We start from the raw sequence: 16,897 nt of genomic DNA, 5'->3' as shown, positions 1-16,897 counted from the left end.
CTACTGTAGTGTGAAGGAGAATCATAGAATAATTAGGGTTGGAAGGGACCTCAGAAGTTCATATAGTGTAACCTCCTGCTCAAAGCAGAATCATCCCCAACTGGATCATTTCAGCCAGGGCTTTGTGAAGCTGGGCCTTAAAAACCTCCAGCGATGGAGATTCTACCACCTTTCCAGGTAACCTTTTCCAGTGCTTCACCACCCGTCTAGTGAGAGTTTTTTCCTAATATCCAACCTAAACCTCCCTTGCTGCAATTTGAGACCATTGCTTCTTGTTCTGAGTAGGAACAGAACTGCCTCTTTCCCAGCAAGAGTGACTGTGCAAAGACACAGGAACAGCAGGAGGGAGTACAGATGGATCCACATTACAGGACTAAATGCGGAGAGAATATGGGACAGCACCAGAAAAGAGGGAGTGGGTACCTCTTTTGTATACGTGGTACCTTTTTATAAGAAGTGTGACAGAAGGAACAGGGGTAGATCTGCCCGAAAAGACTAAGGGATTTACAGCTGGGCAAAGCCACTTAAGAAGAAAAGTCTTACGTGGCTTGAATAGGAATGTGTACGTTGCTGCCCCCTATTATTTTGATATGCTAAGTATAGTGCTCTTCCCTTGGAGTAAGGAGAAAATCATTGTCCCAGAGGTAGCATCATTATTTTGCTAGTGAACTCTCTTGATAAGTTGTTATTTTAGTGACAAGATCTTTTGGCCCATCTAGCAAGAATGGAATATTATTCCCAATAATCTGGTCACATTCCAAACCAAATGATTGTCTTGCCTACCTGAACTTTTTTTGCATTTTTTTTTTTTTAGTTAGCTGTACCAATATTTTTCACTTAGTGTTCAAAATTTTCATGTGGCTTGTTGTATTTCATTGTAACGGTGTTTGCATTTCTGGAGAGTGAGGTTTATGGTTCTAGTTTGTGCAGTGCTGAAATCTGTAAATATCTTTGGAATGAAATGTGCTATAAACTTCTGGGTACTTTTACTGCTGTCTTTCCAGGCTGCCAAGTTGTTTGATGAAGAAGGCAGGAAGAAATTTTTCACACAGGACATGAACAATATTCTGCTGGAGTAAGTGCTCACCTCTTCAGATTTGTCTGTTTAGGGAAGAGGGGTATATTTCGATGTCTGGAACAAAGATCTTAAAGAAAGAAAAGAGACTCGGAGGGAAAGCCAAGTTAATCTAAATTGATTAGTGACTAGCTAACGATCCTTTTGTCTCTGGTAGTCATCATTATATGTATAGTTCATCCAGTGTGAAATGTTTTGCAGTGCATTGTGTTCTTGAGTTCGTTGGCAGAGTTCTGTTGAATTTTTCCCATCCTTTCCCAACTCTCCCACATTTTCATAAGCTAAAACTGCTTCAGATTTTATTAAAGAAAAATAGCTCACTATAATTCTGAAATCCATGCATCCCAATGTCTGGTGTAGAAGGTTGGGTTTGGTTGTTTTTTTTTGCCTTGTCTTGTTCTTCTGCTCGTCTCACAGAATCACGGTTCAGCTTAACAACAATTTGGAAATGTTATCAAAATTGTTTTTTAAAAAAAAAAATGTAATGGCCAAAACAGAGCCATGCCTGGCATGATTGGGGAAGTAACTGAAATTTGAATGATATACAGAATCATGATGCACATGGCCATGTGCATGTACATCAGAATTTTTATTGAATTAGGCTTTTGTTACCCATTAATGGAGATTTATCTCAGCAAGAATTAGTCTAAGGCAGGGGTGTCGAACACTTCTGGCCCTATGAGCCAGATAAGAGTCTGTGTTGGTTTGAGGGCTGGATTGGGACCAACCCCTGTGCAGCACCCACAATGCCAGGTCCAGCCTGCCTATCCTGTGCAGCATGCACCGTGTCTTGGGTTTGCTGTGCACGTCTGGCTGGCATGGTGGGGGGTGTACTGTCCACGGCGCACAGGCTGGACCTGGCACTGCAGGCAGGACAGGGGATGTGTCTGGGGTCCTGCATGGAGCCCAGACTCAAGACTCCTCTTGCCACGTGCAGTGCCAAATCCTGCCCACATGTCGCAGGCAGCTTATGCCCTGTGGCTGCCTTGCTTGCTGCATGAACTGCAAGCCCTCGGGCCTGCGTGTATTGCGCATGGGGCCAGGCAGGCCCTTTGCGCTGGTTTTGGCATGACCCAATCTATACTGGCCCCAGAACCAGCATGCAGGGCACACAGATGCAGTACATAAGGCTGAGGCTCTCACATGGGGTTGGTCCAGCAACCCACAGACTGGAACATACGGTTTCAAATCCAGCCCGTGGGCTAAGTGTTTGACACCCTGGTTTAGGTATTAAAAAAACACCCCAGGTTAATTTATCCACACACAACTAGAATATGTAATGCATACAGACTTCCTCAGCCTTCTGTGCAGTCTTCATCTTCATCCTGGAGTACCTTTATAGTTTGCTGTCTGTTTGTTTCTTGTTGTCAGTATTGAGCTACAGTTACAGGAGATAAATCCTGCCATCCGCAATGGAGTGTACTCCCACCTTGAGGCTTTTGTGCCATGCAATAAGGACACACTGATAAAGCGTCTGAAGAAGTTGCACCTCAATGTCCAGGTAAAAAGAGGGAATGGCTCCAGCAGGAATATATGTATGTAATTATGAGGGCACAATGTGGGAGAAAAGAGCAGCAGCGGGTTTCCAATACAGAAGGACCTTTTGGATCTGTTCTGGGGCTGTTTAAGAAGTTACCTTTTGAATGTAAGATTACAGGCATCCTGAGAGGTAGTTCAATGTCAAACATTTATGGAGATGCATATAAAATGGCTTCATTTATGCTGTATGCAGATTAAATGTGAAGGTGTCTGCAGTTGTAACTACTTCCTAGCTTTGTTTTAATGGTAGATTAGATGGTTAACACTGTGCACAGCAAATGAATCAAAAATTGCCCAATGAAGAAAGCAGTAGCCACATAACCCTTTATCACAAATTCAGGGTCATGCTGCCCTTATGCTTAGGTCTGTTTGATGTTTCTTTATGCTCCATTTCTATAGTTGCTTTGTTTTGAAATATGAATATATGTATTTTTATTTGTTGATTAGTAAAGATGGCATATTGTATTGATATGACTGGATGATAGAGTAGACCTGGTAGGCTCTAAATCTGGGTATGGATGAGTTTGGGGCCATGCTTTTTCAAAATCTGAAAGTTCCATAAAGCAAAAGTTCCTTCTGGAAAGGAATTTAATGCGTTTCTGCACCCTTTTGCTGAATATTGAACCATTGTTATAGCTTTCTTGGCAAACAGTTGCCACAGGCAAAGGTAAGAAAAAGTCAGAAGATGCAAATGGAGAACTAGAAATGGTGCGGATGGTAAATGCACAGTGTAATATTGCATTTGAAGCCTTCATTTTTTTTCATTTGGAGTCCTGACTTGCAGGACTTGGTCGTGCTCAGTATCCAGACTGGCCAAAATCTGTCAGTTATATTAAAAACTAATCTGAGGGACACAGGCTTGTCAACCTTACTGTTCTTTCAGATATTTTTCATCTTTCAGTAAAAAAAAAAAAAGGTAATCTAGAAAGACTAAGCACTAATGTTTTGAAGGTAGAAATGTTTCCTTCCTACTGGCCTCTTTTCTTTTTCCTTTTTAATCTCTTGGTTTGGAGGAGTCGTATATATTAGAGTTGGAAAACTATGCATGTCACTTTGCATCAGTATGGGCCCAAATGAGGTGGGAGGAGGTCTTTTTAGAGAACCATAGAGGGGGGAAGTTGAATGCTTTTTGCTTTGCTGTCAAGGCATAGTTGTTTCTTGGACTGTTAACAGTCCTGTGAAACATCCTGAAAGACTAAAATGAGTCTTCAAAATTAGTAGCGTATTTTTGGAGCAATAACTAATCTTGGGTATATGCTTTACACTAGTTATATACCAAACTTACTTTGTTTCCCTTTTCCTAGGATGACCGTTTGAGGGAACCACTGCAAAAACTGAAGCTGGCTGTCAGCAATGTCATGCCTGAACAGTTATGCAAATACCAGGAAGACTGCCAGGCCCGCAGTCAAGCCAAAAATGCGAAGTATGTACTTCTGAAGTCAGGGTAAGGCTGTTTTGGCTACCCTAGGGAACTATGAGCAAGAAATGTGGTTCTATTTTATCTCAGTTTTTTGTCTTATGAATGCTGTTAAGGCAACACACTCAGAGCCTGCAAAAGTGTAGAAGGAAATCATGGAAAGGTGCTCCTAAATTTCTTCAGGTTAAGAGTATGGGCACACAAACAAATTACCATGAATTATTCATTGAGGCATAAACTGCCTTGCATTTACCACAGGATAAGACCAAGTTCCCAAGCAGTTACTAAAGAGTCATTAATATGCTGTAAATTCACATCCCAATTTACATCAATTCGTGTGCCTTATTGTAAGTAAAGCTGTCAAATAACTCTGAAAGGAAGTCTAGAGTAGGTGGATTTGAGGTGGATTTAAGGATGTGTGAGATCAGAGGTTACAAATTACTGAAGGCCCTTAAGTAGTTGGCTGACAGGAAATGGAATTGAGATGTATTAATGTTTTTGTCCACGTTATGCCTGTTTCCTTTAGGCAGTTAACAGGCAGCTGATTTAGATTTGGGATTGGATGGGAGGGATGAGAATTGATTGGTCATGTTGCATTTTGTCAGCAGATTCATGGCATGAATAGCAGCACTTCTGTAGCAAAGGGGGTGGTGGTGGTGCAGTTTTGATGACCATAACATATGAGGAAAGGAAGATTTGTAAGGTGAGGCAATATATTTTCTTGGACCACTTTGTATAGTTGGAAGAGAAGGGGACAAGCTTTTGGAGTTCCAAGCATCTTTCCTCAGGTCTGGGAAAGAAGCTATCACTGTCCAAGATTGCATCTTTGAGTCACCCTAACATACCACAGAAACCTATTGCAGTACAGAAAGAAAACCCCCATCAACCAGTCACCTGGTTACTGCATGCTGTCCAACAGTGGAACCTGCTACAAGATCATCGACCTATACTCTAAGAGAACCTCTTAAAAGAAAGATTCCCCAAACTGTTCTCCTGTTGTTCAAACAAGGCCTCAGCCTCACCAAAAGCACACTCTTTGTTGATCAACAAATGAAACAAGATCTCGCCAAAACAAAATGCAAAGTCTGTCCTTCCCCACTCTTTCTCCCCCACCCCTTTAAAAAAAAACAACAACACCAAACAAACCCTGCAGACAAATGAGCGAGACTACTTGATGTACCTTGCTAGAGATGATGAGAGATGGAGAAAAATAGGACAGGGGAAGGTCAAATATTTGCCTCTTTAGATAGGCATATGAACAACTGAGGGCAGCTCCTCTCTTTCTGGAACCTACTTAAGAGTGTTTATGATCTGGGGAAAATACTCTCTCTGTGTCTTCCTTCCATAAACAATTGTTCTGCACTTAGATTGCTAGCAGAAGATGAACGAGAGAAGAATGGGTCGGAGGAAGATGATGAGGAGAAGCCAGGAAAGAGGATTGTGGGGCCAAGAAAGAAATTCCACTGGGATGATACTGTGAGGTGCGACATAACTCTACCCTTCTTTACCTTGTATTAGCTTTGATACCCTTGGTCCAGCCCAGTGCTATCTAATAATGCATGCTTCAGAGTAGAATTATTTATAGAGGCATGGGAAGGGGCAGAATGACTTATAAACCACATAAATTTTACTTAGTCTGAAATCAAGCAAAAGACGAGGCAGGATGGCACCTTAAAGACTAACTCGTTTAGAAACGAGTTCAGATATTCATAAGCTTTTGTAGGCAACATCCAACTTCATCAGATGCTATGAATTCATAACATCTAAAGAGTCAATGTCTTGCTCCCATTTCAGTACTTTTGCATCACATAAGAGCTCTAGTAAAAACCCACATCTAGTCACAAGAGGATTATTCAAGAGGTAGAAAGATGTAAGATCAAATAAGGTATCCTTGCAGACAGTCTTTGCAATGTATTATAGGGGTGTGTGCTGGAGTAGGGTTGTATTGCACAGCTTTGTAGTGTTTCTGCTTAGCCCGCTTGTCGGTATGGTAGTTCAAGGTGGCTATTCTAATGAAAGAGGCTCTCCAGGTCCAGTGACCTTTCCACTTCCTGAGCAATCCAGGATCAGAAAGAGGCACGGGTGACTAAAGCCACTTTAGTCCTCCTTTCCTTTGAGCTGTGATTCTGTTCCTTTTTACCTTGTAGATATAGTACAGAATCTCTCCTGAGATACTAAAATCTTATCTGCTCTAGGAAATAAGATGATTACTGAAAATATTTTAGCAAAAGAATCTCTTGCTAAATCAGCTTTGGTTTTACCCATACTGGTAAATTTTTAAAGAGAAGAAACTGATATTATTAGTGAGATGCTCTGGATTCACAGTTTCCAAACACTGAAGTCTTTACATATTCACAGGTACAGCATAAACAACAGCAAACCAAGCTCTCTTTGTACATATATGTAACACATGTGAGCAGTATATCTGAGATTAATTTAAAGGGACTACCTGTTAGGGGCCAAAGGAAAACTTTAGTTTTTATATAGCTTTCCACTAAGGCTTGACATAATAGGGGTTGGGTTTTTTTGTGTTAGATTGAACAAAACTTGAAGCCGAGTTTTTACTGTCCATAAAGAGTACCTCTTGAGAAAAGCTTTCAGTTTAACTAAATAGAATGTCGTGGTACAAAATGGATTTTAGATATAATCTGCTTCAAGGAGAAAAGAGGGACCATGTCAGATTGGGTTAAGGAGCTAGTTCCATATATGGTGAGGCCATAGTAAAAAGACACGAAGACAGTAGGAGGATACTTTAACAGTGGAAGCAGTTAGCTACAAGACCTGGAGAAAATTGAGAGATCAAAGACTTTATCCCAGTTAAGACAGCTGTTTTCATTTGACAAGTTTTCCACAAAACTAGATTGAAACTGATGAACTCTTCTCACATAAGCTACTGAACTGCTATCATGTAATGACAATGTTTTGTTTTTTTTTCCATTCCTCCATTACTTTCTGTTTAGCATTCAAACTAGGTGCTTGTAGTTCATTGCATGTTTCATTCCTGTTTCGTGCTTTTTCAACAGAGGTTTGTTGTGTAACCTTGTCAAGATCAAGCTGGGATGTTACGAACTAGAGCCAAATAGAAGTCAGTCTCCGGAAGATTACCTCAAGACCTTTATGGAAACAGAAGTGAAACCGCTCTGGCCTAAAGGCTGGATGCAGGCTAGGTAAGATACTTGCCTCAATGCTGTTTATCAGCTTGAATCACTTAAGGTGAGGTTTTACTTTGCTTCTACAAACTATTGGTATAAAGGAACACTTGCAATTTTAAAAAAATCAGTAACAGTATTTTAACCTATTACTAATATCTTAGATCAGTGCAGTACTTACAAATGGGGTAGTGAGCTACATAAAAATTCAGTTGCAGAAATAGGGCTGACAACTGGGAATGAGGCTGGCAGTGTAGAAAGGACAGTCACAAGTGGAGTTGCAGGCCTGGAAATAAGGTTACCAGAACAAATTAGGAATAGATGTCGTGGGACATTAAAAATTACTTGGTTTTAAATATATAGTTTTTCCTTTTCTGCTTTTCTTTTTGCATTGAACCAGGAGCCACTGTAGCTTACCTCTTGAACCTTTTGTAATAACATAGTGCTATGATTGTTTAGATTGCCAGCACTTCAGCAAATTGTTTCAGTAGCAAGATACCTTCTTTGAATAGAAATAAAATGCTTTCGGGAACATTTTACCTGTTTTAAAATATTGTGCCTTTCTTTTTAACAGTGTCTCTTTAAAAGGTGGTTGGCTGGGATGATATAGTTGGGTATAGGCCTGCTTTGAGCAGGATGTTGGACTAGATGACCTCCTGAGGTCCCTTACAACCCTAATTTTCTGTGATCTCTGGCTCCCTGTTTTTTTGGAATACTAAGGGTCGTTGGCATGACATAATCTGTGCTTGAGAGAATAGAGAAGTAAACTACTTATCTTGAGTACAGTGGCTGGTGAACTGGAACATTTAGGAAAACTGTTCTTTCTATATAAGATAAATGTGTTGCATTTGCACAGGATCTTGAGTGCTAAAAGAAGAATGCTTTCATTAGAGGTTCCCTTTTGGTGATCTGCCAAAGACTGAGACTGCATGCAGATGTTCGTTTCTACTGGGGAAAATTCTTGAGAGAGTTGCTCCAGTAGAAATCCTTCCAGGAGAAGGAGCAGTATAGACACTCAGTGGGTGATCCTCAGTCTGGTAAAGTTGAGGGGAGCTGTGCCTGCTTTATTCCTCTGTCCCCAGGGGGCATGAACAGTGGGGAAAGACTCTCCAAATCTGTCCCAGACTGAGCTGCATGGTGGCCAACTGGCTTAGGGACTGCACCCAGAGAGTGGATGGCTCCTTCTCGGCCTGGAGGGAGGTGGGCAGTGGGGTCCCACAGGGTTTGGTCCTTGGACCAATTTATTATTTAATATCTTCATCAGCGATTTGGACGAGGGTGTGGAGAGCACCCTCTCCAAGTTTGCTGATGATACCAAGTTATGGGGCAAAGTTAGTACACCGGAGGGCAGGGAGCAGATTCAGGCCGACCTGGACAGGTTGGATCAATGGGCAGAGAGAAATAGGATGCAATTTAATAAAGATAAATTTAGGGTACTCCACCTAGGAAGGAGGAATTCCCAGCACACCTATAGGTTGGGGAGTGTCCTTCTCAGCAGCTCGGAGGCAGAGTCATAATTGACTCCAAGATGAACATGAGCTGGTAGTGCAGTGAGGCCATCAACAAGGCCAATCACACCTTGTTGTGCATTAGTAGGTGCATGACTAATAGATCAAAGGAGGTGATGCTCCCCCTCTGTGCGGCACTGGTCAGGCTGCAGTTGGAGTACTGTGTCCAGTTTTGGGTGCCACACTTCAAGAGGGATGTGGAGACTCTGGAGAGGGTCCAGAGGAGGGCCACTCGCATGATTAGTGGCCTTCGTGATAGACCCTACAGGGGGAGGTTGAGAGAGCTGAATCTCTTCAGCCTTCGCAAGAGATGGCCAAGAGGAGATCTTGTGGTCGCCTATAAATTTATTAGGGGAGGTCAGCGGGGAATAGGGGACGCGCTGTTTACTAAGGTGCCCCAGGGGGTGACTAGGAATAACAGGTCTAAACTACTTGAGAGTGGATTTAGGTTAGGTATTAGGAAGAAATTTTTCACAGTAAGGGTGGCCAGAATCTGGAATGGGCTTCCAAGAGAGGTGGTGCTATCACCTAGCTTGGAGATCTTCAAGAAGAGGCTCGATAGTCATCTGGCTGGGGTCATCTGACTTCAGTCCTCTTTCCTGCCAGGGGCAGGGGGTCATACACAATGATCCATTGTGGTCCCTTCCGACTCTACAATCTATGAACAGAGTGAGGGTGCAGCCTCGCCCGCTCAACTCCACTCCTGGAAACTAAGATCAGAGTGGAGGGAGCACTGGGGGAAAGTCCACAGCCCCTTCCTTAAGCTAGACAGTGTCTATCTTGGAAGAGGTACGGAGCACTGGCTGCTGCTCATTTCCTTTCCCCTCCTCAACTGGTAGTCCCTGCCTCTCTTACACAAGCCAGACATTGCTTGGCTTGAGGAAGGAAGTGTGGGGCCGTTGCCCCTCTGCCCTGGGTGGGGAAATAAGTAGTGAGCAAGCTCCCTTCCCTCTCTGCCCCCCCGTCCACCCCTCCTTCCCCGCAACATGCAGAGCAGCTGCTGCTTAGCTCTGCTTCTGGTCTCAGGGAGCAGCAGGTGAAACCCCTGCCTGCTTCTCACTCCTGGGACTTGGGTGTGGTAAGCAGGAAGAGGGTTCACAGTGCTCTTCAGTGCCAAGGAACAGAGCAGTGAGGCAAACCTCCACCTGCTCCTCGCACCTGAAACTTCGGTGTGAGGAGCAGGTAAGTGCTTTACACCACTGGCCCAGGGAAAGCCTCTCTGACCCTGGCTTTCTGCCAGCTGACTTCCTCCTGCCTCCCCTGCTACTCATCTGAGTAGCTGGAGAAGCTGTTTTAAAAGTCAGCGCAACCGGGAGTTTAGGTTAAGGGAGTTCCCAGTGTGAGAAGCCACAGTAAGCAATTGGTGACTGTTCCTTCCCTCCCTTCCCAATCCTTGAGGAGCAGGAACAGCTCCTCCACATGCCTTCTCAAGGCTGGGATGACCCCCATCTTGGGAAGGCATGGAAACCTTTCCCTCAGCTCAACTCTTCCTAGTTCCTAGGAGGAATAAAGCCAGGAGAAAGTGTGCAGATGTTCAGTCTCCTGGGATCAACATAACTGATTGTTCCAGGGTTATTTTTCTCTTGGAGCAGCCTCTATCACTGTGGGAGAGCCTGAATTGGCTGTTCATTTCAGATTTTTGTAGCAGGAGAACAGTGCTTCTCCCAGGGAAAGCTGAACATCAATATGTGGCCTAATTTGCTAACCTTCTAAGCATGATCTAAATGGTGCCTTTTTTGGAAAAAAGCATGTGAGAAATGATGGGATGTTCATTGGGAGACTCTTCTTGCAACAGTTCCATTCCTCAGTCACTCTATAGTCTGAGCAGGTTTACATGCGACCTGACTTTTATTTTACATATGCTAGCATACCAAAACAAGAATTTGCTAAACATTTCATGAAACAAACTTTGTTCTCTTATAGAGAAGGTCCCTTGATGAAGCAGTTAGGATGCTATGCAATTATATATTTAAAACACAATCTGTTAAATTTTTGTTCAAGCAAACTAATTAAAAGGAGTCCAAAGACAAGGTAGGAGGGGAAAGGTTCTAAATTATTAGGCTGATTTCAGTAATGCTGCTGAAAGGCACGTTTGAAATAACCTTCTCTGAAAGTGGGGAAGAGAGGAAGAGACAAATCTCACAGAGGGAATGAATTCCACACTCTGGAACCTGTCACAAGGCACAGATGCCCATCAATTTTAAGACATCTTACTGGGAACTCTAAAAGGTGGATGTAATCAATGAACTAATAATAAATTGTTCACAGAGGAGCCCTGGAGTATAACCAAGGCCTATACAACAGAATTGTAAAGGCTGTAAAAATAACCATATCACCAGCTTCTAAGTAAAATGCCATTTCATAAGCACCCAGTGTATTTAAAAAAGAAACTACAGCGTAGAGTAATGATTTGGTCAGACTAATGAACAAGTGTCACTGAATGACTTTCCTGGACACAAAGGTATGTTTGTTAGTAATATATGTATTTATGCAGTAAATATACTGATAAATAAACCTGAATCTTTACAAACAGTGAGGTACACTCCCTTGTTCTGAAGAGTTTACAGTCTAGGATAGACCAGACACAGGACAACAGTTAGGTAAGAGAAGATGTGGAGAAAGAATTGGTGCAGAGAATGTAGTAGCTAAGTGCTGTGGTAAAGTAATTCCATGACCAACTAAAGCCAAATCTATGAATACTTTGTGACTAAAAATGCTGATACTATACCTGGCATGTATTTTTACGTGGGATGAGTGCAATGAAAAGTGCCCTCTTGTTTTTAATTTTTTAACTCTAAATGAGTAACTTCAAACAAGAACAGTAGTCTCATAGCTGTAACTTCTGCCTATAAACAGAAATTGTTTTATCTTGTGTTAAGGCTTAATTAGTTTTACAGTATCTAGCTGGCAGTTGTTACAGAAATAATTTGATAGGTCTTTAGGGTAATGGCTGCATACTGATAGTTTCATATTGATGCTATATACCAGGGGCGGGCAATTATTTCAGGTGGAGGGCCGCTTACTGAGTTTTGGCAAGCCATCGAGGGCCATGTGACCAGCAAGCAGGGGCAGATAAATATTAATTTTCTAAACTTTTTTAGGGGCCCCGCAGGCTGCATCTTGCCCACCCCTGCTATATACTCTGCAGTTAGACTTTTTTGCCAGGAGATCCTGCATATGCTGAATATTGTGTAATATCAGCAGGGTTCATCAATGGTATATTATCAAATTGGACACTTTATCCATCACTACTTATTTATTGATGGCAAAAGCTATTGGTCATTTGAGTGATTATTTTATACTCTGTTCTCAGGAGAAATTGGATGTTCTTTTGCACCAATAAACAAGGGACAGAAATCCATTATTATTTTATTTGAGGCATAATGGAATGGAATTGTGGTTCTGATTCAGATAAGGGATAGTTCCTACACTGAAACCATGTTGAACCACTCAGCAGTGTGTTCCAAATACAGGTTTCACTGCTTTATGTGGTACATGTGTTCCTGGAAAACAGCGCATAACTCGAATTCACATAAAGGGAACCTACTTTACAATGGAACGTATCCCTCTTTGTTATAAGACCTCGACTGTACTGACCCCCAGACTCGTTTGTACCACTATTACAAGATGATTTTGGTACTCGCCAATAGCAGACAGTACACACAAGCACAGGGCACTGTCATAGCGGGGACGGCAGCTACAGAAACAGACAAGTGAGGAGCACAGATCCACATGAGACTATTTTGGCATGCATCGCTCCCACAATGCACTGCACAAAGCAGCTGACTGCAGGCTTTCACCACACCAATCTCATAAAAGAGTAAATTTACCTCATATAATGAATGTTTGGCATAAAACAGTTATCACATAAGAACGAATTTGCGCATGCAGAACCCGCATAAAGCGAAGGAAAACCTGTATCTCAAAAAGAAACAAACAAAAAAAAAAAAACCAAAAAAAAAAGCCCAAAACCCCAGAGATTAAGTTAAATATATGGCTATCTATTATGGGAGTGATCTTTGATAGTCTCAGTAAAATCCAGAATCTATTTGCATAGCACTTACTGTCCAAATGTTTATTTTCCAGATTCTAAGATCCCCTATGAAGTAGGCAGTACCTGTAATTTACTGATGGGACACAAAGATTAAGTGACTTGCCAGAGGTTGCATGGCAAACCACAGGGAGAAACAAGAGTTGAGATTCAAGAAACGCATCTCCACAAGACACTTAACTTTGCATTAGCATAGTTTACTATTAAGTAAGCATGCACATTTACACGTGCACATGCTTACTACAAAGTAAACTTCCCTAATCTTGCAGGTGGTAAATTTGCCACCTGCAAGTGCAAGTAGAAACTTTTACTCGACAATTAGTAACAGTGCAGTAGTGCTTGTGTAGACACCTGACTAGGAGCAGCCATCTGTCTGCTCCTGGTCAGCCTGCTGCCAGGGCAAGCTCTACCACAGGACCCTGGGCTGGGACCGTGTCCCCCACCCTGGCAGCAGGGAGCTCCAAGCCTCCTGCTCTCAGTTCATAAGCAGGGGCTGGGAGATCTTCATCTCCCAGCCTCTGCTCTGCCATCACAAGTGCGGGGCTGGGAGACTCTTATCTCCCAGCGGGAGCTCCGCAATCACAAGGATCAGGCTGGGAGACTCATCTCCCAGTGCTGGCTCTGACCACAGAGCCGGGGCTGGGAGGTGAGGGTCTTCCAGCCCAGGCTCTGACCACAAAGCCTGGGCTGGGATAAGGATTTCCCAGAGCCAGCCCAGCATTAGACTGTTCCCTGCCCAGCTCCATGAGTGCAGAGCTGTCTGGAGGGAGAACAGGCTGGGGAACTTGTTCCCCGCTCAGCATTCTGGGGCTCAGTGAGGTGGCCCTGCACTATTCATCAGGACTATGGACTGGTCGTGCACCACTCATCTAGCCCATGGGGCCAGATTGGTTGCTGTTTTGGTCTATGCAAAAGGAGTATTGGACTGAGAAGAGTGGTTTGTGTGGGAGAGGGGGGATTAATACCTCTGGTGGCCTAGCTAGCAATTTGGCTATAGCATTTTCTCATAGGTGTGTAGTAAACAAATTCTTGCCTACAGAGGAGTTGAAATTTTGCTACTTGTTTCTTTGCAGGGTAGTAGCACCTATACAGTTTGGGAGGCTGTATGCAGTAACAAGAAGAAGGAATCTTAACAATGTTTTGAATAAAAGTGTTTACAATCTAATCTTTTTAATAAATCTTTTATAAAAGATGTTTCGTTATCAAACTCTGGAGGAGATGTTTTCTATGTTTTTGTTTTTTAGAAAGTTGTCTAGTGTACCTTGTAGCCTAAATGAGTATACATGGGAAGGAAAAAGTAAGGAAAGGAAAGGTTTTCTAGGGTCTGACTGGAGGTGTAAAATGCAATAAACCATGTACTCGTATAAACAAATAATTAGCATTGCATATTTCTGGATGCTTCTTATTACTCAGCTTCATTATTTTGTGGCACAGGGAGGGTGGAGGAGGTAGAGAGTGTGATAGAACAGCAAGAACAATTGGTTGTACAGGTCCCTGGCTTTAGATTGGTGTGGTGATTAACAGAAAGCAGCTATGTAAACAGGGAGGGGGAAAAAGTCATTTTGTGTCAAATGGTTTATGGATGGTTAAGCATGCAGCATTCCAGACTGGTATATCTTAATGAATGAGGGAATCTAAGGTGAAAACAAGGTAGTCAGAGAAGTAGTAAATTGTTTGGAGAAGATGACAATATGAAGTAAGACAAAACAGACTTGTAGTGGGGCAGGTCCATGTCTCTGGATTTCCTGCAGTTTTTAATCATTGGGGATCAGAAACAATGCGTTGCAATAGAATTGAGGATTGGTAGGATGGAAAGAAGTGAGAAGGAATGAAGTAGAGAGCAGATGTAGTAATTGAATGAAAAATATAACAATAGAATTAAAGAAAAAGGGTCTGGAACCATAGTCAGAGAGATACTAGGGTTGTCTTGTCTTGTACAATCAAGTGATTTTTCTTCTCTTTCATCTGTGGGAATGCCTTCTTAAAGTCCCGAGACACTAAAAATCTTATGTTCTTCATTGAAGCAACTCCATCGTGTGCTGCCAAAACGCTGTTAAGCAGCTGTTCAGGGCTATGTGATGCTGCAGACAAATTTGTCTCATGGTGGCAGTAGTGTAAAAGTAAGGTGTGTTTTCCTAGTGTAAATGGCCCTTAAATTTTGCTTAATCTATGGTAATAAAATAAGGCCGTAATTAATTACTGATGCAGTTCCCTCTATAACAGTGAAAGTTTTAATATAGCCAGGGCTCAGGAATTTTTACCACAATGTTGTTCCCTCACTAAGGATTTTTTGCAGGTCTAGATGCAGCCTAAAGTAATATCGTAGCATTCTCTGTGTGCTTTTGAGATGTTTGGGAACAAGCTTGTCTTTTTGTTTTCTGATTCTTCCTTCATATGTGGACTCTTGGCCTAGATCCAGACATGCAAGCATGTGTAGCTTGTGGCACTGCAAACCGCACACCTAGCACATTAAAATGTGCCTTGTGCTGCAGATTTGCAGTACGGAGGCAAAATTTGCTACCGGGAAATTCTGGATGCAAAAAAAAAAAAAGTCGTGAGCGGCAGGATGCACATCACAACTCGGTTCTCCCAGGAGATGCTCTGACTGACCAGTGTGTCTCCTCCCCTCCAGTTCCATCCCAGCTCTTCCAGCATGCCAGGAGCTGGGAGGAGCAGGGAAACAGCAGTTTCCCCAAAGCAGGGCATTTTATTCCACACTATAGCACATGTGCAGGGGCATGCGTAACACCACAGATTTACGCCACTGCACTTTTTTTTTTAACCCTGCAAGTGCATGCCCCTGCATGTGGGGATGCACCCTTGTTGTGTAAGCAGTTTGGTTCAAGGGCCATTGTGCTAAGCTGTTTTGAAACATTAAGATAATTTTTACATGTTGTTCTGAGAGATTTGGCAAGGGGACATGTAAAATTCTGCTATTTATATTCCACTGAAGAAGAATTGGTTTGCATTGTTTTCTGCTAGCACAGTAGTTATCTATATTGACTTAATTGTAATCAGTTTTTCTACATTTTTGTTTGTGGTTGACTATTTATAACTATACCAAATTAGCAGTTTAGAAAAAAACTGCTTGCTTGATTCTTAGGGGACAGATAATCCAAAAATCCAGCAGTGAACCAAGTGGTGTCCATGTCATCTTTGCCCATGTATAATCTCAGTGTGCCCGTGTTTCCCCTCTGTCTCTCTTTCTCTTTCAGGATGCTCTTTAAAGAAAGCCGAAGTGTTCACAATCATCTCACTTCTGCTCCGTGAGTACAATACAGACGCTTTCTGGTATTTCTTCTTTGTGCTTCGGCTCTAAGTGGCTCTGCATGTTGCTCTCTCTTACAAGCTTATTTTTTGTGCCTTTTATTTCTTTGTTTGTTTGAAGTGCTCCAGATTCTTTAACCCTGATGTGATATTTCAGTGGTCTTGAGGTGCTAGGGTGTGTGTTGTATTCAAGGGTAAAATGGTTAAGTGTCTGAAACACTTGATGCCTTTCACCCACAGATTTCAAAATGCTTTACAAATCTGAAATCTCATGAAATCTACCAAATGCATATTGCAGCATGCAAGTCAGTCCTCCTTCTCTCCTTCTCTCTACAAATACATCTGCCAATCTATTTACTTTTGTTTGAGTGGAATTCTTACTGCCTCCAGCCCTAGACACTACAATTTTCCTCTGTGAAGAGCTGTCCTGATTAAATCCGTGTTGGAATAGTCATTTACAGTTCTGAACACCAGCCAAATTGTAACTTCTGTAATGGCAGAAAACAATCCTACATGAATCATACAATAGTGCAAAACTGAGAAATGGGCTGCCTACCATATTGTCCCTTTTTACTGCATTTGTTCCTAAAACAGTATACAAACATTATAATTCTCGATCTTATGAATGTCTTTTGCTCAGTAGTACTGAGGAAAAATGATAGGGAGAGATCTGGGTGGTTTTCATACTTTTGAAGCTGAGTATTATTAGTCCTTATTGTTATCCTAGCTGGTGTATCTATAGATTCTGTTCCTGTCTATTTAGATGCCCAAACTTTTCTGTAAATTAATAAATGCTGGCCTCAGTATCCAACAGCAGAGTTCCAAAAGTTAATTATGGACACTTCTGTTTTGTTGGTTGATGGGCAAGCAAAAATTCAGACTTATAGCTAT

At 42.2% G+C, this 16,897-nt stretch overlaps 1 protein-coding gene across 1 annotated transcript in view; it reads left to right on the top strand.

Annotated features, from left to right (window-relative positions):
* UBN2 (ubinuclein 2) overlaps positions 1–16,897 on the top strand; it is a 54,843-nt gene that overhangs the window by 33,551 nt on the left and 4,395 nt on the right. Inside the window, exons 9-14 of the mRNA XM_025204796.1 lie at positions 1,005–1,075; positions 2,447–2,576; positions 3,919–4,037; positions 5,399–5,512; positions 7,055–7,198; positions 15,955–16,005. Of these exons, the coding sequence (XP_025060581.1) occupies positions 1,005–1,075; positions 2,447–2,576; positions 3,919–4,037; positions 5,399–5,512; positions 7,055–7,198; positions 15,955–16,005 (629 nt within the window). The remainder of the gene's footprint in view (positions 1–1,004; positions 1,076–2,446; positions 2,577–3,918; positions 4,038–5,398; positions 5,513–7,054; positions 7,199–15,954; positions 16,006–16,897) is intronic.

This window comes from Alligator sinensis, unplaced genomic scaffold, assembly GCF_000455745.1.
Source record: "Alligator sinensis unplaced genomic scaffold, ASM45574v1 scaffold166_1, whole genome shotgun sequence".
In the NCBI taxonomy this organism is placed as follows: Eukaryota; Metazoa; Chordata; order Crocodylia; family Alligatoridae; genus Alligator; species Alligator sinensis.
This window is presented reverse-complemented; position numbering and strand designations above follow the sequence as displayed.